The 26,387-nt window shown below is 36.0% G+C and overlaps 2 protein-coding genes across 2 annotated transcripts in view; one reads left to right on the plus strand and one right to left on the minus strand.

Moving 5' to 3' along the window:
• LOC123541799 (uncharacterized) overlaps positions 1–26,387 on the minus strand; it is a 326,932-nt gene that overhangs the window by 54,447 nt on the left and 246,098 nt on the right. The window lies entirely within an intron of this gene.
• On the plus strand, positions 191–18,324 carry LOC123542879 (uncharacterized). The gene is made up of 5 exons (XM_045328911.2): positions 191–309; positions 4,098–4,255; positions 4,683–4,921; positions 5,984–6,834; positions 9,192–18,324. Exons 2-5 carry the CDS (start codon positions 4,138–4,140, stop codon positions 9,874–9,876), a joined length of 1,893 nt encoding a protein of 630 aa, XP_045184846.1. The 5' UTR covers positions 191–309; positions 4,098–4,137; the 3' UTR covers positions 9,877–18,324.

The raw sequence follows: 26,387 nt of genomic DNA on the forward strand, positions 1-26,387 counted from the left end.
CATTTTTATCTAGCATGCGATAGGAACATGCCGATTTCATTAGAATGCAAAGTGATACATACTGAAACGCGGTAGGGTAAAAGTAAGCACGTTGCTGCCGAGAAAATGCACTAGGAAAGGAAAAAAGATTAGTACTATTTATATTTGGACTACTTGTGACTAGACTTGCGGAGGCTTACATTCTATTTGGTAGTGATCAGCCTATTATCAATAGAAACAAAATGTAAACGAGGTTTTGGAAAACCAGAATTACGCGTTTTCTTATCACACATTTTCCATTTTTCTTACATGGAAAAGTACAATTAAAATGTAAGTCATTTTCTACTTTCTCTGACTGTTTTGATCATTACAAAAGAGTGTTCTTTAACTTGTAGTTTGTGTACGTTTTCTTTATCAGACTGGTGGATTTCTTCGTTCTTTTTTCTACTTGCTCTGTCAGTTTGTGATTGCTGTTTTAATCTAACAGCAAATTCGAAGTTTATACTCAAAATTGTCTGTAATGTGTATTTGTCTTTCGAACTATTTTTATTCCTTGCTGGTATAATCTACGTCAACATTTTAGTCTATTTCGATTATTCCCTGTTTACAATTATGCCATCACTTTTGTACAATAAGGCCTAAAAAAATTCTTTGTTTCCGGTAACATGCTCAAAATTATTAGGGTAGGTAGGTCGGAATTTTTTTTTTTTCTTTTTTTATTAAGGGAGACTTTTCAGAAATTATGTTTCTGTCAAAAAATGAATAAAAATAAGGGGGTTATGCATTTAGAGCATCAGTAAGTTGATTTCTAACATCACTGGCCATGTTTAAAGCATTTAAAGTGCATTTTGCAATTTTGTCTTAAAAAGTTGAAAAAAAAATTCTCCAAGGCCATAAAAACATTTAGGGTCGGGCCAAAATTTAAGGGTAGGTAGGGATACCGGAAACAAACATTTTTTATGCCTTATGTCTAAAAGCCAAATCTTAAAGCTGCCTTTTAATGTATCTATTTTTGTCATTTAACCTCGTTAGGAGTATGAACTAATAAATTCATTATCATACAATATAAAAGAAAGAAGTGTACTTATCAAATTTGAAGAGTTTTGACAAATCTATATTTTTCTTAAAATAGAAACGGAAAACCCCAAGCGTTACTTAATTTGGACTCAGCTTAAACAAAGAAGAGATTAGTCTTTTTTTTTTTTATTTATCCGTTTGTATAGCTACATGTATCATATAATAGGCTTGAACGTATTCGTAAGTATCGCATAATATCTATGGCGTTTTAAATGGTGTTTTAAATAAACTTTTAGTATCATTCTAAATGTTTATAAAACAGAATAATAAACGGACTCCAAAAGTTAGGCCAGAAAGAAATACAGGTGCTTAAGGCCTAAAAAAATCTTTGTTTCCGGTAACATGCTAAAAAAATTAGGGTAGGTAGGTCGGAAATTTTTTTTATTAAGGGAGTCTTTTCGGAAATTATTTTTTATGTTAAAAAATGAATGCAGATAAGGAGGTAATGCCTTTAGAGCATCAGTAAGTTGATTTCTAACATCACTGGCCATGTTTAAAGCATAAAAAGTGCAGTTTTTCAACTTTTTGTTATAAGTTTGAAAAATATATTCTCCAAGGCCATAAAAACATTTAGGGTCGGGCCAAAAATTTAGGGTAGGTCGGGATACCGGAAACGAACAGGTTTTTTTTACGTCTAAGGGAGATTTAATATTTTATCTACTTTTTTGTCACGAATAAACTTCAATAATGATGGCCCATTTATACTCATGTACATTTTAACAAATAATATTTTAAGATAGAAAGAAAGCGGTATTTAACCCTTGTATTCATTTTTTATCAGTCGTATCATTCCCACACAGGTTAGAGAAACATCTGACATCTTATGTATAAATTTGGATCGAAATAACAAAACTAGTTAAAACAAAAATTTCAAATTAAGTAAAATAATTTCATAGTGACGGATATAGATATCAAGCATACATATAGAATATTCGCTTGATGTTTAAGCATAGACTGATCTTAAACGGTTATGAATGTGGTTAAATTTATGTCATTTTTTATGTAAAATATCATTTCAATTGTGCATTTGTGTATAATGGTTACTTGAACAATACATAATTGCAACACAATGTGAATGATTTGTTGAATGTTTTACAGCTTCTTTTTGCATGACACAGCTAACAGAAAGTATAATAAATATACAGTGTAATACAGAGAGGGAAATAATGAAAGTTCAATAACCTACACTTTAAAAGCTACCTAGCCATCATTGGACCATCATTAAATTTTGGCAATACAATTGTTTATTTGGAGAGGTGCTCTTTGAAAATTTTCCGACTGAATAGCGAACAGTGCATCCCGTGATCAGCCTGCAGAATCACTTGCCGCCAGCAGGCTAAAGGTTAATAAATAGCTGTTGTAGGACTACGCAGATCAATATGTTATTATTAGGAGGCTTGGTTGGACAAACTTATATTCCTTGTATTAGATATCTCATTTTTACTTTCATGTAGATTGTGCTCTTTGGAAACGGGACGCTTCTTTGACTATTTAATTTTGCTTTTATTACCACGCGAGTTTTTACGGGAAACCGAACCGCTTCCCTCAAAGTGCATGTGCAGTTTTGTGTAATAACACATTACCGGTTTAAATGGTGGCAGCATTTCTGTGCCGTAAACGTAGAATAGGGAAAGTAAACGGTTACGCTACGCATCGCAGATAAACAAATACAGATGAATAAAACAAAAACCAAGGGGTCAAGCGGGGTATATTCTTTGTAGGTAATAGTTGGTTACCACTAGACTTCTGCGTCCGCTCTTTTATAAGAGACAATAGAACTTACATTTGTTATTGGGATCAAACGGCATGTAGTAGGTTTTTAAATAAATCTCTAACATTTAATTGATAATTTTACTTATTTATAAGTCTGAAATAAACTCAAATTTGTTGTCGTATTTTACTAAATAAACCTGTGTTTTTATCTAACCATACGTGACATTTTATATCAAATCTAAAGATGTTCCATTGTGACGGAAGTGATACTGCTTAAAATCATACTTAGATATTTTACTCTATAATTAATGAACATTTTAGGTACCATTTTCGAGTATGTGACTGTCAGTTCTTGGAAGTAAAAATGACTACTGTGAAAGGATTAAATAAATACTGTCTGCTACTATATAATTTTCTTTATCACATAACCAAGGCCTTTGCTTTGTTTATCTTCTTATTAATCTCGTTCAGGAATTGACTTACTAAGGCGTTGGCCTGAGTGGTCAAATATTCAAGCATAGAAAAATAATAAAATCAGTTGATAAACCACCAGAAGTTATTGTTTATTTTAATTCAAACATGCTTAATGAAATGTGATAATAGATATAGTAATGAACAGGGCGTCATGTGGATATTTGACGTCATAATTGTCGTCATCATGTTCTGTCACAGATCCTTACGTCAACTGTCGTTTATCGCTGTATAAACAATGCTTGGCTTCCTTCTTTGTTTAATCAACCAAATATAGAACCATACTAGAATACTATATTCAAGTACACAGGTTTAAATGTATTGAAAGCTTTGAGTTATTATTTTGAGATTTTGGCTGTGTTCATTTCTCAATAAGTTTTCAGTTTTAAAGACGCAGCATTGTGATTGTCAGAGAAAATGTATCGTAGCTTGTGTTTGCTCTAACCAGTAAACAGTCTAATCAATTGGCATACTTACATTTTCATATTAAATTTTATTTTTCTATATATATCTACAAACGTTGTGCATATAAATTTGCATGAACAGTAATATATGTATACATAAATAGTCAGCAATTACAATATGATGTATATCTTCATGACATAATTTCTTGTTATGGAAAAAAAGAAAAACAGGTATATTTATATGTGTAGATTTTTTGTCGTGTGTGTGTGCATACTTATATTGTATAAATAGCGATTTTACTGCGAAATATATATAACTTACATAGAACAAAGAAGAAACAATTTGAAAATCAATAGAATGATCTGTCCTGAAATGTACAGAATTTCAAATTATTATAAGAGCGATAGATTTTTACCTTATGCTTTGCGAGCAATTTCTGGATATACTTTCAGCTTGTCACGAAGTGTTGTTTTGTCTCGATTCCAACTTCAAATGGAAGGACGCGCATCCAAATATTGCCACGTGTTTCCATCTTGGAAGATGTATCCTAGAACAGACTATCTTCAGAGACGTTACAAGTGTTTGATGCAGCGACTGCCACGTGTAATGGGTTTGTTTGTTTACTGTTTTCTTTCTATAAGCAACAAAAGTTACTAAACTGTGTTGGGGGCGGGATATAAGTCTATATAAACAATGTATAAATATTTTTGACCCGTCAAGTCCGTCATGATAATAATTTTGATACATTTAAAAGGTTTAAAGATGGCAATGAACGGAAATAAAGAACAGAAGAACCATAACCCTGTCATACATATTTATTAAATTACCTCCATTTTGTACTAAGTATTACACATTTTTATAAAGTTTAAGACTGAAGAAAATAACTTCAAATCCACTCAAGGGACTGTTATGTAATTCATTGTCTCCTAGACTGAACATAAAATGTACAGTGTGTTGTGTTTCAAAGGATACAATGAGCCTTTTCCAACAAAGGGTATGAAAACACCTTTATTGAAAGCTCTGGGTATATTTTCCAGAAAATCTGCCTACTGGATGTCAAAATCAGGACCTGACATCAAATTTGAAGAACTTTAATGACTTGCTGGACAGGAAGCCAAGAATCATTGTTTATGGAAAAGAGGATATAGACGTAGAACAAATGGTAGTGGATCCAGAGCAGATGCATGCGTTATCAGAGGAATTATCTGACACAGAAGGAGTAAAAATAGTAGTCTGTCACGTTGACGTATTCGGCGTTGAACATAATGATATAAAGGTAAAGACACCATACATGTTAATCAGAAGTTAATCAATTCTTGCATACCTGACTGAGATTTCTGTTGATTTTACCGCTGCCGGAAGCCGGGGTGTAAGATGACTCTCGTGCTGTAAATGACGTATAATGAACTATATTTGTATAGTAGATTTAAATGTATAGTAATAATACAGTTTTATGCATAACAGGATTAAAATTAAATACCTTGATAGTTTCTTTATGTTCCTTATGACAAATTTCTCGATAAAAAATGTCATTAATAAGGAAAAAACATAACGTTTCTTTGCTGACCTTAATGCCAAACCGGAAGTATGACAATGTTTTCGTATTCAAGACGTCATGTTGTACACGTACTTCCTGTTTACGAAGGTAAAGTTTCCGCGCTTTGTAAATACGCTACTAAAAACAAAGTGCTTTAAGAAAATCATTTCTTTGAATTTTTTTTACTATTATTTGTTGACTATGACATCATTGGCATGCAAGAAAAGGATTCAATCACTTGTGATAGGTGCAGTTGACAATATCAACGGCTCTCGGGTAACTGTTTAAAAGTTTAAATAGGTTACTCGGCGGGGCCTCATTACCGCCAAAACAGTTACACTCAAGCCCATCTGCGCCTACCACGAGTGACATAATCTTATATTATGACACCCTAAACAAATACGTTTGTTGTATTCTCTGAATTATGTATTTTTATGTGTTTATTCTCACAGTATTATATTGCATTTTATTTTTCTCTTTTGATAATGTCTTTTTCAGATTTAACTATTTGTCGGTCATTCTTTTTGCCTTCCATTGTGATTAAATATTAAAACCCAATTAAGGAGCTTAAATTTGTTAATCAAGTAAAATAATAGCAGACTCGCTTTAATAGAGACTGTATATGAAAAGTAATGAAGTGTACAAATCTTCATGCTTCCTATCACTGGCTGAAGCGGAACTCTTTCATACAAGGAATCCATGATCCCGAAAGACAAGGGCTTATAATAAAAAAATGAGTCCTAGTACCGGGCGGTTTAAATCTAGAAAATTTAAATATAACATATCCTTTCTTGACTACAGGAAGCCAAAGCTGAAATCACATACGCCTGTACAGGTGAAAACGTACAAAACAACGTTTTTGTCGTTTGTGACGTACATGGTTCCTTCACGGACCAGCAGCTGGAATACTGGCACGGAAACATTTTTAAGCACATACAATCACAAATTAAGGATTGGAAACATTCTGACAGGATAATTATTGGATCTGGAAGTGGACTGCATACCAAGATGAATGAATTCTTCGAAAATCTCATCACTGAAAATATGTTAATGCTAAATGAATACACGCAGCAATGCCACATTCCGACGGAAGTAGTACAAATTCATCAAAGAAATAAAAATGTGAATGAAAAAAACGATTTCGGAAAATATGAATTAAATGTACTAGAGACAGATATTGTGGTGAAAACAATGCTATGCTTTCTGCGTAAAACATTTTCAGGAGATTGTTTAGAAGAAAACTTTATAGATAAGTTTCTAACAGACCTTGCCCGGGCAGTTAGATGTGCCGTCTTACACCCTTTAAAAGATCGTTATGATATTCCAACATGGATTTGTAATGTAGCATTGCATGACATTGATTTTGAGGAAAACTTGTGTCAATCAGTTTCAAGAAACAGTAAATATCATATAAAGAAACTGCAGCCAATGTCTGGCAATCGTATGAGACCTTCCAGGTTTGATTTTCTTCTATATCCTTTACAAGCAGAAATGGCGGTACCCGTAAAATACGTAGAAGACAAAATAGCTGTGATAAGAAAGGGGTTAGTTAACGCGACAAAACTGAACTGCGAAATCGGAGGATATTTGAGGCAAGCAGTTGGTAACAACGTGTCTGCTAAAGTACGTTATAACGAAAATATCAAGAGACGGTAAATGTTTTGTTTTTTGTTTTTGTTTTGTTGTTGTTGTTTTGTTTTGTTTTTCTTCGTGTCAACTGTGAGCAATTTAACATAGCACAAATGTTTCTTAGCTATGCATTTACATAATATTAAGTCAGCAAAAACTTTATTTTCAAGGGTTGTTTAGCTAAGTTGAAACAGGCTTCAAAATGTCCAACTAAACTGTTGCTTTACCATTTTCGAACAGATGAATCACTGAAGTCTGTAAAGATACAAACATTATGCAGCTTTATAAGCTGATTTTCAATGAATCGTTGAAATAGAAAAGCGATTAATTTATTTGCATTTTCATGGCTGCAAATATGAAATATATAAGAAATTAAAAATTAGGAAAATTCCCTGAAACATGAAATAAAAAGAAAATTTGTTTGTTTTATAAATACAGATTACACAGAACCAAACAACCCCTAATTAACTTTTCACAAATAATGTATACATGCATTAAGAATACCAGTTAAGTCAATTGCATTTAGGATGTTAAAAATATAAGGATGTATAAAATATAGAAGAAGTAAATTGTTTTATTTTGACTTGAGTGCATGGTTACAAAACAGGGTCTTTAAAAAAATGGCACCTCGTCACTTTGGCCTATATGACATTTGGTTGTTTAGGCATATTGTCTTAAATACGTATTACAATATTGATCAAAATGCATGATTGTAATTATACTCGAGCAATGTACCGGCCATATGCAGAGTTGTTAAGCAACCAGATAAGGGTCGCATTCAGAGCATCTTCATGGCAGCACATCGTGTGTTGCGCAGTGAGCAACACACGAGTGTCCCTTACCACACGGCGGTATCCATCGCAGATGTAGATTCCTTATGGTTGACGAGTCAGCAATGACAACAATGACTCTAACCGGAGCCAATAAAAGCACACGGAAATCTATGCTTCTCTGTTAACATTTGTACAATTAAATTGTGTTTGACAACAAATGCATCCACTGTGCTGCATCCTTTTTGAAAATCAAACTCTATATCTGACAAAAAGTTGTTATCGTCAAACCATTTTACTACTCTTGCTGTAAGAATACCTGTAAATAATTTTTCAAAATTACTAAGTAAGATGATACCTCGGTAATTATTAACATTTATATTATCTCTCCTTTTATACAGAGGAACAATAGGGGCCTCCATGGCCGAGTGGTTAAGGTCGCTGACTTCAAATCACTTGCCCCTCATCGATGTGGGTTCGAGCCTCACTCGGGGCGTTGAATCCTTCATGTGAGGAAGCCATCCGGCTGGCTTACGGAAGGTCGGTGGTTCTACTCAGGTGCCCGCTCGTGATGAAATAATGCACGGAGGGGCACCTGGGGTCTTCCTCCACCATTAAAGCTGGAAAGTCGCCACATGACCTATCATGTGTCGGTGCGACGTTAAATCCAACAGAAAAAAAAAACAACAGAGGAATAATAAAACCTTGTGTCCAAAGTTCAGGAAAATACCTCAAGTAAACAACAATAAATAAATCTGCAATGTGTCCTACTTATTATATAAATATATTAATAGCTTCAATAAAATATTCATTCAATAGATTATCTTTAGGTGGTGAGAAGCCTTCTTGCGAATTAAGCGACGTACTGCTGCTCGAACCTCCTTATTTGTAAATGGCATATTTAATTCTTCAAAAATAGGATTTTCTTTATTAAAATCAACATTTTTGTTTAATGATTTCATCTCATCAATTATAATTGTTGATTTAATATTGTTTACCATTTAAGAAAATATTTTTGAAATTCTTTATACACAATATCACCCTATTCACTTGTTTTTGTTTCTAAAAAAATGACGATAAAATCTCGGTGCTTACATTTGTTTCAAGTTTGCAAGTTCTTGCGATTTCTTGTATATAAAGGTTCGTTTCTTTCTTTTCAAAATTATTTTATAAAAATATTTAGACTCTGCCCAAAGAAAAGTAATCACATGTATTTCAAATGTTCTTAGCAAAGCAACAGTATAGCGACACTAATGCAATGTGAGATCAAAATATCTCTCACTCGTGAATACCATATCTTACATTTTCAGATATGGCTAGCTTCTTGAGAAAATATTGCATCTGGTGTTCAATCGTAAAAATATTTCAATTTCACACTTAAACAACCTCTCTCTCTCTCTCTCTCTCTCTCTCTCTCTCTCTCTCTCTATTAGGGCTGTATTATTATACTATTGTTTTTCTAATTTTCTAAGAACGTTGAAAAATATATGGATCATTTTTCTTGTCTTCACCAGCGTAATTTAGGCAATCGTAAATATTCTATCAGCATTTCTGTTGCTTACTGAGATTAGCTTACTGACACACAATTTGTTCATTTATGACTGTTTCAGGTTTTCAGAATTTGAAGATAAGTTCGAAAATGGCAACACAATTTACAGCAGAGGACGTTTAGGGACGTTGGGCTGCTTTGTGTCTAGCAATAATAATGCGCTGTATGTACTTACTTGTGCACATGTTGTCCTTGGAGAAACACATTACATCTGTGCACAAAATAAAAATGGGGAACCGAAGCGGTTCGCAGTCACAACGCCCGAAATGACTCTTGTTTCAGGAAACTGCTCATTACCACTTGTCGATATCGCTGCCGTTAAGGTGTGTGACCAACTTCGGGGTATGTGTGATCAGTGTTTGAAAGATGATGACGGAGAGAGAAAGGAAGCAAAGTTGTCTTCCGACGCGCCTGTGGATCTTACTGGCTGTTTTGTGCACCAGTATGGAGCTACATCTGGGTTAAAGAAAGGAATCATTATGCCAAATAACTGTTCTATATTTGGAGATAATGCAAATGAGTATATTCTGAATGTAGAATGTCTCGCTGGAGCAGAGAATGAGCAGTTTGCACAGCCTGGTGATAGTGGCGCAGTCATTTGCATGACAGATATTGATACCAATACGGTAAAAGCAGTTGGAATGATTCACGGCGGGGTGATGAGTGATGGATCGTGCTTAGCCTTTCATCTTGGGAAAGCATTGGATGAGCTTGCAAAGATTTCAGGCGAAACGTTTCAGTTATAAGTAAACATAGGGACACAGGTAACATGGAAAACATTGAACTGATCCGTGATCAATAGGATTAACTACAATTCTAACACGATCCGATTCAATTTCCTATTAAACAAAGAAGACAGAAAACAGTGAATTATTATACAACAAATCACTGTTCTGACGTCACAATTATTACGTCATGGCGTCAAACGGCATAGCGGCGCGCTGGAAAAGAAACCGATTGAAAACGGGCAAATATTTAATGAATGTCGTCAAGAATCCTTCGTGTTAGAATCGAAATAATATACCTCATTTAGTGATTTGCTGCGCCCTCGTGATATAATTCCTTCGCATCTGAACTCCAAACAATGATTTATTCAACGACAAATCACTGGATGAGATATATTATTTCTTTAATAAATAATTATTTAATTCCGCTGTCAAAAATTCATCGTCTGAACACAGTGTTATATTAAATAGCAAGTGTCATAACTATATCAAACGAAACAATGTACATGCAGTGAGGAAACGACTATGTAGGAAATGTTTCTGATCATTCTCATTTGTTATACAGTAGTGGAGAGGGTTTTATAAAGTTGTAATCTGCTATTGTATAAACCTTTCAATGTAACTCATTGCAGAGTAGGAGCGGTCTTCTGCGCATGCCCGAAAGTGATTATCAATTGTAGCGCATGGCAAAAATATGCATATTTTTGCATGTCCGCACACATTAAGTGTATGATATGCATAAAATACTGACTAAAGGTTAGGGTTAGTATCACCATGGTTACAAAATATATACATTTAAGATATTTTTCGTTCAAATTTAGTTAATCCGGTATATACCGAAGTCTGTAATTTATACCGGCGCTCCAAGTCTGCATTGAGTCACAGTCTAAACCTTTACCATTATTTCAAAATGTGCTTGTATTTGACTTTATATCATTCAGCAACTTCCATTTTGACTGCATATTCATGAAAATGTATTGTAATGAAATGTTCCTACTCATGTATTATATTTGGGTTCTTGTGAATATGAAATTAACCTAATTAATAATCGGCAAATATCGGCAATTTCGGCCGTCTTCGGTTTTTGCAGAAATCTATTTGAGCGTTGAACTACACTTACGTGCGAAGAATGCCGTAATCACACGGAAATTGCCGAATGTCATTACGGATCAGCTAGATTGAACTAGTTGTAATGTACAGTTTTCTTTGAATCACCGTAACATTGTGTTTTGTAAATGTCTTTTTAATTACTCAACAACCAAATTAAATCCGGGCATTGGTAGTATTATCAGTCTTAAAGCCTTCAGACTTGCATTGGTAGTATGACTTGCATTGGTAGTATTACCAGTCTTAAAGCCTTAAGACTTGCATTGGTAGTATTACCAGTCTTAAAGCCTTCAGACTTGCATTGGTAGTTTTACAACTCTTAAAGCCTTAAGACTTGCTTTGGTAGTATTACCAGTCTTAAAGCCTTTAGACTTGCATTGGTAGTATTATCAGTCTTAAACTGTAAAAATATCTCAAATTAATTTTAATTTTGATGGAAACAAATCATTTTGTAAGTTTTCGGTATGTAAAAATGCCGAGTTCGTACCCTATTAAATTAAGTTAAGTTCATTTAAATTCGCAACTGTATCCATTCCTCCAGGCTTAGCTTTTTTAAAGCAAAAAGTACATTACAACTTAAACATTTTAAAACCTTTGTTTTTGGTAGATCTACATCACAGTCTTTTTTGACAGTTTGACAGTTTAACTTATTAAACAGATTGAAAAAAAAATCATTTCGAATATTAGACTATAACTGAGTAAGTGAGTCATACCGGACAGGTTTTTTATGCATAGCATATTCGCCGTGACGTTCAGTAAAAAGGCAAATGCTGCAAATACTAAAGACGTTACGCTGGTATACAATTTGTGTTTATCTCTTTTACGATTCCATTTTTAATACATAATAAGAAGTACAGCTTACATCAGTGTAAACAAGGTCATATCAGAAAGCAAAATGTTACATTTCATTGTTCAATATAATAAATGCAGTGGGCGCACATTTGTTTATTTCATATCGGAGTACTAGAAGTATTTTTCCCGAATTACCTTACAGAAGTATAAATGGATTGTACAAATTTGTCAAAATTTTAACTATCGACTAGTTAAATAATAACATGGATATATTAGAATCAGGGGGCAATGTTTGTCTCAGTTCTCTTCCGTTTAAGAACAGAAATTAACACATATGCTGAACACGATTGATTCTACCTTTGCGACCAGTGTACATCCGTGCAGTCTGATCATGATATACACTGTTCGCCATTCAGTCAGTATATCGTTTTGGTATGCACTCCTTTTAACAGTAAATGGTACTGTCCAAATAATTTTAGAAATTTAGCAGGATAAGCGTTGGGAAAGCAGTCAAAATCGATACAGTTATGCTAACACCCTCTGACTTTGTTCTTTGTTCTCCCCTTTTAGCTGTCATTGGTTTAAAAAGACGGTAACATCATTTATGTAATTGTATTACATGTGATCAATAAAAGATCCCAATTGCTTTGAAGACGTGGTGAACGACTGAAATTGATACTAAACCCTTATCCCGCTAAATTTCTATAATGAACATGTCTGTCGTTCAATTTGGACAGTACCATTGACTGTTAAAAGGGATGCATACCAAAAGATATTGAGCTGATCTTGATCCACACCGGTCGCAAAGGCAGAACCAATCATGTCCAACATGATAAGGGTTAAATGACAATCAATTAGTTACTAAAGAACCAATCGAAACATGTTGGTATATAAACTTTTACACTTAAAAACAGGAGATTTTTGTTAGGCATCCAAGATAGATCAGTGCGCACGTATCTATTGTAACTGTGGGAAACTTACCAGGTGGAATCAGTCTGTACTTTATGCTAATTGGGACAATAGCCAAATAATATTGTCTAGCAACACCAGCAACGTCTTTTCGTGCTGCCCGCGCCAAGGGAAATCACTCTTGCTGTGTTCCGGATTCAGGCTATCGCCCCGTAGGCCATACCAGACCGTACGCGAGCACTACACTCCTCCCCGTCCTATTGAAAGGAGGTAGTCCCTACACCATGGAAGTAGACCATGGTGTCTTAGACCATGGAGGTATACCATGGTCCCTTAGACCATGGAAGTATACCATGGTCTCTTGCTCATAAATATGAGATGTTCCTGGGTTTAACCAGTACTAGTATTGTGTCACTTTAGCCACAATACCACCGCTACCGGCGACCATGGATCTCCGCATCCATAGTGCACCGGGATCAGCCCCTATGGCTTAAACAGACTCAGTTCTTCTATAGATAGTCAATGCTATCATAAGAACTGTTCCTACTCCAAGAATGGTCAGCAGCCGAACACTTACCATAAAACAACCTTTAGTCAAACAGGCGGCTGACTCTTACCTCACACAGTTGCCTCTACCTGAGCTTTGCCTAACAGTGGGGGCCTAGATAACCTTACTGCTAGTCCAAGCAGAGCTCAAGTCTCCTCTGTGACAGGGCCTTGCGGTGCCTGCCCTATCCTAGTAAAACTGTGTGAGGCCATATGTTCCTCGTCAATGGTTTCTAGGACGAGGCTTCACAGGACTAATCTGTTTCTTAGTCCGATGTCCCAAAGAAGTTAAGCCATGACTGAGTTCAATAGCTTCCTCCTTCAGACTTTTCAGCATACCAAGATGAATGCCATCTTGACCTTAGTCACACTAACATAAAACACAATCTAACAGAAGAAATTGTTCCTTGTTTCACCGATTTGACTCAGCCGCTTGACTGGCACGAAACAGATCGGACCATGCCTGATCTGTCCTACCTCGTTACCAATCCAAAACAAACAGCAATTTCTCATCCTGTTTCAACACTTCACTCAGCTCCACCACTAAGAACCACCAACTACACAGTCCAATTTTATCCCTCAGAGCTCCTTGATCCGGTACCGAGATGGAATTCTGAAGGCTAGACCCCAGACCCTTTGTAGAGTCAGAGGTACCTGTCGCACCCTTAAGCACGGCAAGTCTTTAGTTTGTCCTTTCCAGAGGAAAGGACCTTAGACTGTGAACTTGGTCGTCCTACAGTAGGCACTGAACCTGACTGTCCAGACGTGACTGTATTACAGATTACCGAAGCCTTAAACAGCCTCAGTCACAACCCTCCTTGTGGTCACCATGTTCATGTTTACAACAGCATGTTTAAACATATCTACCACAAAGAAGCTTACTACCTCATAGTAGTCTAAATCCATACCAGCATTTGGTAGGCTACTTTTCTCAGAAGGGTCATCCCGCATCTGAGACTACTATTGCAAGGACTGGCTTGCCACTCTTACCCTCGGTGTCATCTGTGGTTCCATCCTGATACCCGTAGACAGTCGTACCCATGCCAATGTTGGTCTCAGGTTCCCCGGATGCTCTGTGATGTAAACTCCGGGTAACCCCTTTACCAACGGCACTGCGTCGTCTACATCAAGAAACCTGTAGACAGTCGTACCCATGCCCTTGTTGGTCCTAGGTCACTCAAACGCTCTATGATGGAAGCTTCGGTGTCCCCTATGACCAACGGCACTGCGTCGTCTACAAGGTTAAAGGACCCCAACTTTCGTTGTCTTCTTAACAGTAATTACACCTGCCACAAGGTAACTGCTCCAGTCGTGTCCCAGCATGATACTCATTGCAATGCTTCCAACCGGCATTCAAGACATTGCCTTAGCTTTATCATGCTCACGACCTACCCCGTACTGCAGCACAATATTCAACCGAGACAGCTCCTCCGGCCACCGTCTCACCAGTTAACCTTGAGGCTCTTGGAACCCCATGAATCACCTTAAACTTGAGTGGTCATTCCGTACAATACAGTTTACCAAATAAGAACAAAACTACCATATGCAATGACCTTCTCCTTGCCGACCTGAACCTATGGTACCCATGCACTGATCTATTTATTCCATGCATTGGTGTAAAGCATAAACTCATCCATCCCCATCAGCAAGGCTAACCCAGGCGGTTGCATCAGAGCCTCTTATCAAAACTTCAAAAGCTCTGACCCACTCTCCCCGCCACACAAACCGAAGTTTGCCTGTCAAAGCATAAAACAGAATCTGCTTTTATAAAGCTTCTATGGTAGTTCACCAGATCCACCTCTACTGGATCTGACTGTCATGACTTCTTCAAATTTAAGCTCTAATTGCTTAAGTGCCTCCATGACAGTCCTATTATCTGGTTCCCCTTGTGTGCTACCGGCCATTTCTCCCACTGCAAAAATACATTCCTCCTCTTCGCACCATTCCTCCTCTTCGAACGGCTTAGGTTGGTGCTTTGACATACCAAATATAGCCATGTGTGCCTGTTGGTATTTACGGACTACCTGCTTGGCCTGTTGGATACTCATAGGATCAAGCATAAACACATGGTGGCCTGCATCCTTATCTAACAGGCCCTGACAGAAACGACTTATGACTTGATTAGTCACAAATGAATCTGGCAGGTCTCTGAACGCTCTTTCTGCAAGTGTCAAAAGCCGGTCTGCAAAATCATCTAACGACTCGCCCTCTTCCTGGCAAGCCTGTTGAAATTGCAATTGAGCCGCAGCTGGCAACTCGTGCTCACCAAACCGCGCCTCAAGCTTACTATGTAAACCCTGGTAAGAGTTCACCTCACCACTATCATGTATCAGTACATAATAGTCCATAGCTTTGCCAGTAAGACACCAGCACAAGCCCTCAAATTTCTCAGCATCTGACCATCCGCATGCCTCAGCATATCTGGAAAACTTTAAATCAAAAGCTTCCCAGCTGCCCTTACCATCAAATGCCAAATGCTTTTGCAAAGAACTTAATTTCTTTGCCAGCTGACTATAGTTGGCTCCCACTCCCCCATCTGATGATGGTCTACTTGCATAGGCATTACCATCATCACCAAAAGGAGTGCTACCTTCACCAAGGTTGAAATTCAGTTTCGTTTCTGGTAACGATACCTTATTACTGCCCGATGCTGGTGTCCCAAGGAATTCAGCCGGAGTTTTCAAAAATGGCCTTTGCATACCAGAAGATACAGCATGCATTCTCGGTCTAGGGGTGATCAAATCCCCAGGCCTAGCTAGAGTATTTCCGGTCTTAATTTGTGACCAAGCACTGGGCTCTTTTCTAGCCTCAGGCTCCTTATCACTGTCCTGAAGTGGCCATAGTTTATTCTGGGTAAAATCAATTCGACCCAGCTCAGACTCTGTAAATTTCTTACGACACAACACGGACAAGACTTCCGGGGTTATGTTCCCCGTTGCCTCACGCACCAACAAAATTGCACTGGCAATTTTTGTATTAATTCCAGGTATCATTCTCAATTGCTCAAGGGTAGCAAAATTAATTGAAACCACTTGTGCACTAATACCAGATGTAACTGACTTACCTTCTGGACTCTTTTGTTGTGACATCTTTGATAAAAATCAAAATAACAACAAAATCAGAAATAAAGTTAATTATTTCTATTCCAGATTGACCCAAAAAATTTCTTTTAAGGATCCTTAAACTTCAACCAAGGTATACTACAATGCCAACTATAGGGATTTCCGATTGTATAAGTCCCAACAAACTGTCTGGAAATGTCGAATAATTTTTCAATTATTCAACCTATTACACTTAAATAAGTGTTTTAGACCTAGAACGTAATCGACTAAATTCAATTACGCCTTACCTGGTCCCTTTTCCAACACAAGTCACAACCGTTTTTAGACTGGCAAGTTGGCCAAGCCTAAAAATAGAAGTTCGGTAGCGATTTATTGGTCGGCGAAATATGGGCTCAAAATGAACCGCTGACACCAATATTGTAACTGTGGGAAACTTACCAGGTGGAATCAGTCTGTACTTTATGCTAATTGGGACAATAGCCAAATAATATTGTCTAGCAACACCAGCAACGTCTTTTCGTGCTGCCCGCGCCAAGGGAAATCACTCTTGCTGTGTTCCGGATTCAGGCTATCGCCCCGTAGGCCATACCAGACCGTACGCGAGCACTACATATCATTGTAAGAAAAACATGTTGAGTAAATATTAAACAAACATCGTGTAAAGTTCTTTTTTATACATATATATTTTTGTTAAAAATTGTTTTTGTAACAGTCTTTTTTTGCAAAATTATCTTTTGTAAAATATTTCTGTTTTTTTTTGTGCGTGCGTTTAGTTCTTTTCGTAAAATATCTTATTAACATTTCTTTTTGTCACCTTCTGCGCTGTACGTTCTTACATGTAGAAACCGGTAAATACATTGGAGAACCACTGAATGAGAGAATATGTAAATAATACGATAGCTCAGAAGTCCAAGATGAAACTCATTTTGCCATTACTTGCACCAAATACAGTTTAATCAGACCTAGTATATTCGCAATAATGATTTTGTACAATTACTGCTTGCTCAACAACTAACATATTATGCAAAACCATGTCCGAAAACTGGTTAAATATAAGAACCATGTCCGAAAACTGGCTAAATATAAGAGTCTACCTATTGCGTAGAAATTGCTTGTATTCTGCAAACTGATTAATACATTACTTAGATAAATTTGTATCACTTGATAATTAGTGCATTTTATTGTTATATATGTATCGTATTATACTTGTATATGTGTATTACTGATATGTATACTAGTATATGTGTATTATTTATAAATACGCTCTTAACTGCTTTCATGTCATGTATCAGTAAGTTGTTATGTAGATCTAAATCCTTATAACATTCTTATCAGCATTGCTAACAATATTTATTTTATACTCTTCTGTGAAATACTGAAATTTATCAGTGAAATAAAATTTATATTCACTGTTTAAAACAGTGAAAATATCATTTTACTGATACGGAACTACATTTGAATGCGAAATGATATAAATTATAAATGATATGAAATTCGTTGCAAAATATTCTTCAGTAAAGGTAAAGATGCATAGAAATGATAAAAGGATCATAAATATTTACATTTCATTATAATAAAATGTCAAAGAAATCAGAAAACGTGATAGAACTGTTTATAGTTTTTCTACAAAGACACCCTGCTGCGCCACTCGTGAAAATATTACATTATAGTGTTCACTCGGTGAAATATATTTCTATCTTACACTAAAACAAACAAATATTATCATGTATTCTATTTACATAATACAAAAGTGTGTTCCGGGCTGTCTCGGTGGAATTGACGGTCCGATATTTCATTTTATGTAATGCATAAGATACATGCTGCTATCGGTTTCAGCTCACTTTCTCACTATTTGTATATTTCATATACAAAACTGTTGAATGCTACTGTGCTCGAAGTACGAAAATATTCCCTTTTTACATTTGGTAATGACTGGGGGTGACTTATAGGTCCATGGGGCCGGATGTTCTTATAATTATGTAGCTAACATTTGACTTTTATATGTATACTGTATAACTTATGTCACTGCAATAAAATATACACTTCACTTGTACTGAGTATAGATAAAAATGTTGGCCTACAAAGTTTCTTGGATATCACTGGTTCATTGTGTCTGTTTGCAGTTGATGTGCGACTTACTTGTGGTTTGCTTTTAAGTCATTACGGTAAAGTGCAGAAACATATGGTGACTTCCCAGCAACACCCTAGGTGTCCCTCTAGGCATTATTTAAGGCAGTGTCGAGCACCTGAGTATACCCATATCTCTTCCCTGTGTCAGCTGGGTGGCTTCCTAATGACACTAGATTTGAAGCCTCGTATCGTAAACTAATAGCCTATGCGATTAGCTAAATGATGTTCGAAATAATTACTTTCTTGTTAAAATACCTGAATGCGCAAACAAGACAGTACTCAGTAGTATTTTAAGAGATGTATACGAGCCGCGCCATGAGAAAACAAACATAGTGGCTTTGCGACCAGCATGGATCCAGACAAGCCTGCGCATCCGCGCAGTCTGGTCAGGATCCATGCTGTTCGCTTTCAAAGTCTATTGCAATTAGAGAAACTGTTAGCGAACAGCATGGATCCTGATCAGACTGCGCGGATGCGCAGGCTGGTTTGGATCCATGCTGGTCGCAAAGCCACAATTTTGTTATACTTATGGCGCGGCTCATATTGTATTTCCAAAACGTATATTTCAAATTGTACTAATATGTACCACTATTTTAAAATATATTGTTCAGACAGCTAGCCTGGTTCCAAGGTTATAAAACGGAATTTAGGAACCAGCCACAGAACGCGACCCTGCCATTGGTCAAATTCAAATTGCGCCCAGCATCAAACTTTGATTAGTATGTATGGGTTCCGATCTAGTCTTTCACAAATTATGACATACAATCAGTGTTATTGACTCTCCTATATTGAATATGTCGGTAGCCAGATACATGTTTATTATATGTTCTAAAAATAACCTAAATTTAATTGGCCGAAACCGCTCATCATCTTTCAAAATATATTTCATGTTTAATGGTTAGTGGGTTTTCCCCATTAAACATGACTTTCTAAAAACAGAATGGAAGTTATTTATTGTCACTTTCAACATTGAATATGCTGCAACAAGTATTTGTTACTTAGTCATAACCTGAACCAATATGATAAAACAGTTATTGACTCTTGGGCCATTGGATATGATTTGATATTCCCGAAAGAGGGCAATATTGACCTCTTCCGGTGAACATCACATCATATTCAATAGCTCATGTTCGCTTTCAAAGTCTATTGCAATTAAAGAAACCGTTAGCGAAGAGCATGGATCCTGACCAGATTGCACGGATGCGCAGGCTGGTCTGGATCCATGCTGGTCGCAAATGCACTATGTTGGTTTTCTCATGGTATGGCTCATATATACATAGTGTGTCTGTCTGTGTGTATGTGTGTGTCAAATAAACGACAGTGTCTGCTTGTAGCAGTGGACGTTATGCCCAGCTTAGTAGTGCTGCCTGACTGGAATATTACGCCGTAGACATGTGACATGTTACCCCACCTAGCCACATTATCCTGACACACTGCTTACCAGTCCTCTTGATGCTGAGCGTCTTTGGTATGGCACGGCCAGGGAGCGAACCAACGAACTCCCACGCTCGAAGCGGGCGTTCTACCACCGGGCTACCGTATCTGTTATATTGATATGATTTTACGTATTTTAATTTAGTTCCTTGATATATATATATAAAGCAATATGCTATATCTCGACTGGCATGTGCCTGGATTTGTTATTCGTTTCTTTTTAATTCTGGTTGTGCTTGGTGTACCCAAGCTTCAATGGATTCCACTGGTTTTGTGGGGAGCTGGGGTTGGGGATATTTTGTAGTTTTAGCTCTAGAAGGCCCTTCAAGGGGACGAGCTGCCTCATTTGAATAAATTTGAAAGAGGACCTTATATTGATGCTGAAGACAAAGTCTGACGAATATCCATTCATCGGTTATAAGAATAATTCGTTAAAAGGGGGTTCCCTTAAAGAGATCAAAGACCCCCAATATTGGGAGAAGACCTTATAATGATGCTACAGACCACGTTTGATGAAGATCCGTCAAGCGGTGTATAAAATGAAGTTGTTTAAAGGTATTCCTATTTTTATCTCTAGAGATTCCTTAAAGAGGCCAAGTGTCCCCATTTGTATAATTTGGGAGGGCCTTATATAGAGTACGCCAAGTTTGTAAGATCCATCCAGTAGTTCGTGAGAAAGTTTTTAATGGATTTTTTTTTTGCTAAGTAGGGGCCCCGTTTGAAAAAATTTTCGGGGGGTCCTTAAAATTGTGCTGGGAAATTTTGTAAAGATTACAAGTGTATTTTTAAAGCGCTGCGGCCCCTTAAAGGAAAAAAGCGCACAATTTAAATAAATGTTGAGAACCAATTCAAAATGCTGTGTAAAAAGTTGGAAAAGATCCTCCAGCGGTTTTAAAAAAAAGTTTTTTTTTGGTATTTCTGTTTTTACTCTAGCAGCACGCTAAAAGGGGCCAAAAGTCCCCATTGCACTTTGGAGATGTTTTTATACTTTTTGCTACAGATAAAGTCTAATGATGTCCATCGGCGGTTATGATAATTGTCGGTAGAAGTTTTTCTTTTTTTAGCTCTGGGGCCCCAAAAGGAAGCCAAGTCCCATTTTACTAAAAAGGAGATGCTAATAGTGATGTAAGAAATTTTGATGAAGATTCATCCAAGGTTCTTGATAAGAAGTTTTTAAAATTTTTTTTTCTTTTTTTTAAATTCTTATGCCCCTAAAAGGGTCAAGCAAAAAACATTTAAAGGGAAAAAAATGGGACCATCCCCATAAATGCTACTGCCCAAAGGGTTTGGAGGGATTTGCCCAACAGTTACAGGGGAAGTGGGAAGGACGGGAGTGTAAAAAATAGTCATTCCGAGGCTTGTACAAGGAAGAATTAAAAAAAACAAAGTCCCAAAATTGTGTAGATCGCTTTAACTTGCACATTAAAAAATAATACAGAAATTTTCTTTGAAATTTTAAATTACGGAAATTCCATCATTTTCACTTTCAAAAAGGCCCCTTTTCTTCTTTTTTACGGGGGTTTTTGGCATCAATTATAGATCTAAAAATTGTTTTAAGGAAAAAGTTTAATTTTTTTTAAAATAAAAATGGCTTTTTTAAACAAATTCACATGCGTTGTTTGGAAACATTTAGCTAAAATTGTTATTGTCACTTTTGGGGGGGGGTTTTTTAAAGGAGAGAAACGTGTTTACAGGAGATTCTCGCGCTACGTGCTGTTATAAATTTTTATATAGCGCGTTCCGTGGCAAAGCGTAAAGTATTTAGGGCCCCCCCAAAAACGGATAATTAAAAGGCAATGACGAACGTGAAAAAAACGTAGTTTTATCGGCATTTCATGGAAATTCAATGATTTGAGGGACAAATATTCTTTATGGTTTTCACGCGTTTTTGCTAAAATAGCGTTAGGCATTTTTTTTTCGTGTTTAATTTTAGCCCTGGGAATGTTTGTACCATCCCCAAAAGGGTTTGGGTCCCAACCCAGTCCCAGGATTCTGGGTTATAACAAAAAAAAAATGCGTTATCCCTCTTTAACAGCCATCAGTACCAGACGTAGTTGCGAGTGTTTTTTCGTTAGATCTAAACACTGCTTATTTTAAACATTTCGCAAAACATAAGATAGTTAGTAAAATTATGCAAAATGAATTTAAAGGGAAAAAATTTTCTTATGGGCATACAGACACTAAATAGCTGAGCCCCTATAAAAAAATGTGTCGATAATGGCGGTTAAAAATAGTTCTCAGTTTTTTTTGCTTTAAGAAGGATTTTCCCTTAAAATCATTGCTATTTTTGGGTTGAAATCATATTGCATCCCTATATTGAAACGGGGTGCATTTGATGTTGAAAAAAGACTCCAGACTGATTAACTGTGAAATTTTTTTTATACACCCCTCCCCAAAATTGTGATTGTCATTTCAGTGAAAAAATTAGGGGTTTTGTGTCCGTTTGCCCAGAAATTTTTTTTGCAAAAAACATGACCCTACTTTTCTTTGGTTTTTTTTACAGTATTAATGTTGATCTACAGAAAATGAAATAAGAAATTTAAAATGGGGTTAGGGGTGTATTGCAGCAGGGAAAATTGTCATTTTTAAAATATGTGGTGGCTATTTATGTTTTTAACCTTTAAGAATTGTCCCGGTGAAAAATTACAAAATTTTCTGTCGTCTGAAAAAAAAAAAAATTTGTAAACATTCCCATCCCCCGCATTGTTTTTGAAAGAATTAAGCAAAAAATAAATGAAAATTTTCCCGGTGGGGGAAAAAAAGGGTTTTTGGGGAAAAATGGTTTGGGTTTTTTAGGGACAGTAAAAAAAAAAATCCTAGCTATGGAAAAAAAACCAAAAAACTGCCGGAGAAAAACGTAGAAAAAATTTATGTGCACAGCTTATGTGTAGGCATAGAAATATTTTAAAAATACCCAAAGGCCTCCCGGTCGCATATATGCTTTTTCTCTTTGTGTAAACCCCGGAAAACATTTGAGCAGAATGTGGGGAAAAATGTCAGGCAAAAATTTTTGGGGTTTTTTTCAAGGACTGTTTTCTAGGGTATACAGTGTTTACTATTTTTTTTAAAATATTTTTTGATAAATATGCATATTATATACAAACTTTTAAAGGTTTTTTAAAATTTGTGCGGTTAATATAATTGTTTTTATGTGTGCAGTCCCGGCTCGTGGCCCAAAAGGCGCACAAAAATTTTATTGTAACCATTTTATTTCATTAATTCACACTCTATCAAAAGATGTTTTCTTTTAGGTTGGGGTGCTAGAAAAGTCGGGTTGGGGTCGTGGGGCCCTTTGAATAGTGAAAATTGTTGAAATTTTGTCCCTTTTACTGGCGTGATGCAAAACGACTGCGTTTGCTCGCGATATTCCCTGTAGTTTTGCAACTTGTCGTGTACTCGTTCTTAAAGGTTCTGTTAACAGAAGAGATGTGACATTTTTAAACCCTTTTACCCTAGCTTTAAGGATAACAGTGTCAGCAACCCCATGATTTTCTTAGAATTGGCCATGGTTACGGCCATGGCAGTTGCGGAGAAAGTAACATTTTTGGGCAAGCTGTTTGGGGATCTGTTCACTGTTCAAATTTTTGTGTAGATGTTAAAAATTTTTTTTTTTTCTTGTTTTTGGGCCCCAAGGGAATTTAAATTACATTTCCTGAGTAAAGCTCTTCATCAGTCATTTTAAGCCGACTTTGTCTGATATATTTTTTTGTTTTCTGTAGTTGCCAGAACAAACCAAAGGTATTTAGAACTGAGGACCAAGTAACCTTTAAAAAATAGTACTATTTCGAAATTATATTAGGCTTTTTGTGTTTTTTTACTTTCAAATTGCTTTTGTACTTTTATGTGCATTTGATAGCTCTGAACACACTGATTTATGAAGAGCAAATCTGTTTTTAGATTGACTTCTGTTTACCATGGTTTTTTTGTCACTAAATGGGCCCCGGGGTTTAATTTGCCTTTTTAGAAAAATTTTGCTAGGTGCTCCATCTTTAAAGTGCCAGTTTTAGTTCCTTGCCCTTGCTACTCAGAATGCCCTTTTGAATCTCCATCCCTGTGTGGTGTAAAATTTGAAGTCTTTAGAAAATTTCTTGATACCATTTCATTCCTTTGAGCAGAGCCCCAGGTGGCAGTTCAACACTTTTTTGTTTCTTTTGACATAAATGTTGGAGAGAACTTGAAATACCATGGCATGAATATGATTTAGCTATAGAAGAAAAAATTATGCAGTATTGTTGCATTTGAGAGAAAAAAAAAAGAAATTTTCCCATTTTTTACTGAAAAAAAAAGCTTTTTTTTAAAAAAAAAAAATTCCTAAAAAAATTTTTTGTTCTATTTTTATCCAGTTGCAAAATTTTAAGTTTTTTTTCGTGTGGTTGTCTATTCCGCACTTGCTGGTGGTATTTTTGAGAAATATTTGGGGTTTTTTTAAAAAAAAAACCAACTTTTTAATGATTTATGTGTTCAGCCAATTTAACGGCTTAAACGCAGTTTTGGGGAAAAAATGAGGGCTGTAAAAAAAATAGTGTTTTTGAGAAAAATACTGGTTTTTTTTGGGCTGAAACTTGTTTTATAAGCTGAATATTGGAAACTTTTACATAGAGAGCAAAAAAGCTGAAAAAAAAAAAAATTATATTTCCTTATAGGGATACAGCACTAAATTTGCGGCACCTATGAAAAAAATGGTTTGTCCCTAATGGCGGATTCAAAAAGTTCTCGTTTTTTTTGTGTAAAAAGGATTTTCTTTAAATCATTGTATAATTGGTTGAAATTTTTATTGCATGCCTTACTTGACTATGGTGCTTGCATGTTGAAAAAAAACTCCCGACTGATTTAACATGTGAAATTTATTCATACCCCTACCTAAATTGGATTGCATTTTGTGTAAAAATTACGGTGGTCCCTTTGACCGAAAAATTTTTCTTGCATCAAAAGACCCTACTTTCTTTGGTATTTTTACAGTATTAAGTTGATTACAAGAAAATGTAACTAAAAAATTTAAAAAAAGGGTTGGTGTGTATTGCGCATTGTGAAAACTTGTCATTTTTAAGGGAAAATAAGTGGTGGCTATTTAGTGTGTTTATAAACCCATAAGAATTTTCCCCGGTAGAATTACAAAAAATTTTCTGTGTCTGCAAATAAAATAAAATTTGTAAAAATTGCACTCAACCCAGACAAATTTATTTTGAAAGAATTTAAACAAAAAATAAATGATAATTTTTATACGGGGGGGGGAAAAAAAAAGGGGTCGGAAATGGCTTGGTTGTCGACAGTAAAAAAAAATCCTAGTTGGAAAAAACCCAAACTGCTGGAGAAACTTAAAAAAACAATATTTTGTGCACAGATTATGTGTCAGGCACTAGAAATATTTTAAAAATACCGAAGGCCCCACCGTGTCGATTTATGCCCTTTTTTCTTTTTGTGAACCCCGGAAAATTTGAGCAGAAATGTGGGGGCCCAAAGCTCAGGCCATAAGTTTAGGGGTTTTTTTTCAAGGACTGTTTCTTGGTATAAGTAGTTTATATTTTTGTATAATATTTTTGATAAAAATAGCCCTATTATATACAAAATTATCAGGCTTATTTACTTTGTGCGGTTAATATAACTTGTTTATGTGTGCAGTGCCCCTCAGTGGCCCCAAAAGGGAGCACAATAATTTTACTTTTAAACCATCTTTATTTCATCCTAAAATCACACTCTTGCATAAGCATGATCTTTTGGGTGGGGGTGCTAGAAAAGCGGCTTGGGGTCATGAGACCCCTTTTAATTTGTAATCGTAGTAATTTGTACCTTACTGGCGTGAGCAAAACGACTGCGTCTTGCTCGCGTATGTACCTAGTGTTTTTTCGCAATGTCGTAGTACCTGTTCTTTAAAAAAATGCGAAAACAGAAGAGCCATTGACAGTTTTTTACTTTACCCCAGCTTTAAGGAAAAAGTGTCAGAAGCCCCGATTTAGTTTAGATCTGGCCTGGCGGCCTGGCAGTTGGGGAAATGTAAAAATTTTTGGGGGAAAACATGCATTTTAGGATCTGTTTATGCTTCAATTTCTGTGTAGATGTTAAAAATTTTTTTTTTTCTATGCTTTCTGGACCAAGGAGAATTTCAATACATTTCCTGAGTAAAGTCTCATCATCATCAGTCATTTTAAGCCTGACATTGTCTAGCATATAGTTTTTTGCTTTTCTGTAGTTGCCAGAACAAACCAAGCTGTATTTAGAACATGAGGTACCACAGTATCCTTGAAACATAGTACTATTTCTGAAATTATATTAGGCATTTTGTGTTTATTACTTTCAATTGCTTTTGTACTTCTTATGTGCACTTGATAGCTCTGAAACACACCTAGATTTAATAGATAGAGCAAATCTGTTTTTAGATTAGACTTCTGTTTACCATGGAACATTTTGTCACTAAATGGTGCCCGGTTAATTTGCCTTTTTAGAGAATTTGCTAGGTGCCTCACATCTTTCAAGTGCACAGTTTTAGTTCCTTGACCTTTGTCTACATCAGAATGACCTTTAGAATCTCCATCACCTGTGTGGTGTAAAATCTGA

This window comes from Mercenaria mercenaria, chromosome 19 (assembly GCF_021730395.1).
Source record: "Mercenaria mercenaria strain notata chromosome 19, MADL_Memer_1, whole genome shotgun sequence".
NCBI lineage: Eukaryota > Metazoa > Mollusca > Bivalvia > Venerida > Veneridae > Mercenaria > Mercenaria mercenaria.

What these genes read in the sequence shown, in the direction of transcription:
- LOC123542879 (XM_045328911.2), top strand. Translation starts at nt 4,138, where the DNA reads ATGGAAGGACGCGCATCCAAATATTGCCACGTGTTTCCATCTTGGAAG. An exon ending in GCGACTGCCACGTGTAATGG is followed by an intron (nt 4,256 to 4,682) that starts GTTTGTTTGTTT and finishes TATATTTTCCAG; the next exon opens with AAAATCTGCCTACTGGATGT. An exon ending in AACGAAAATATCAAGAGACG is followed by an intron (nt 6,835 to 9,191) that starts GTAAATGTTTTG and finishes TGACTGTTTCAG; the next exon opens with GTTTTCAGAATTTGAAGATA.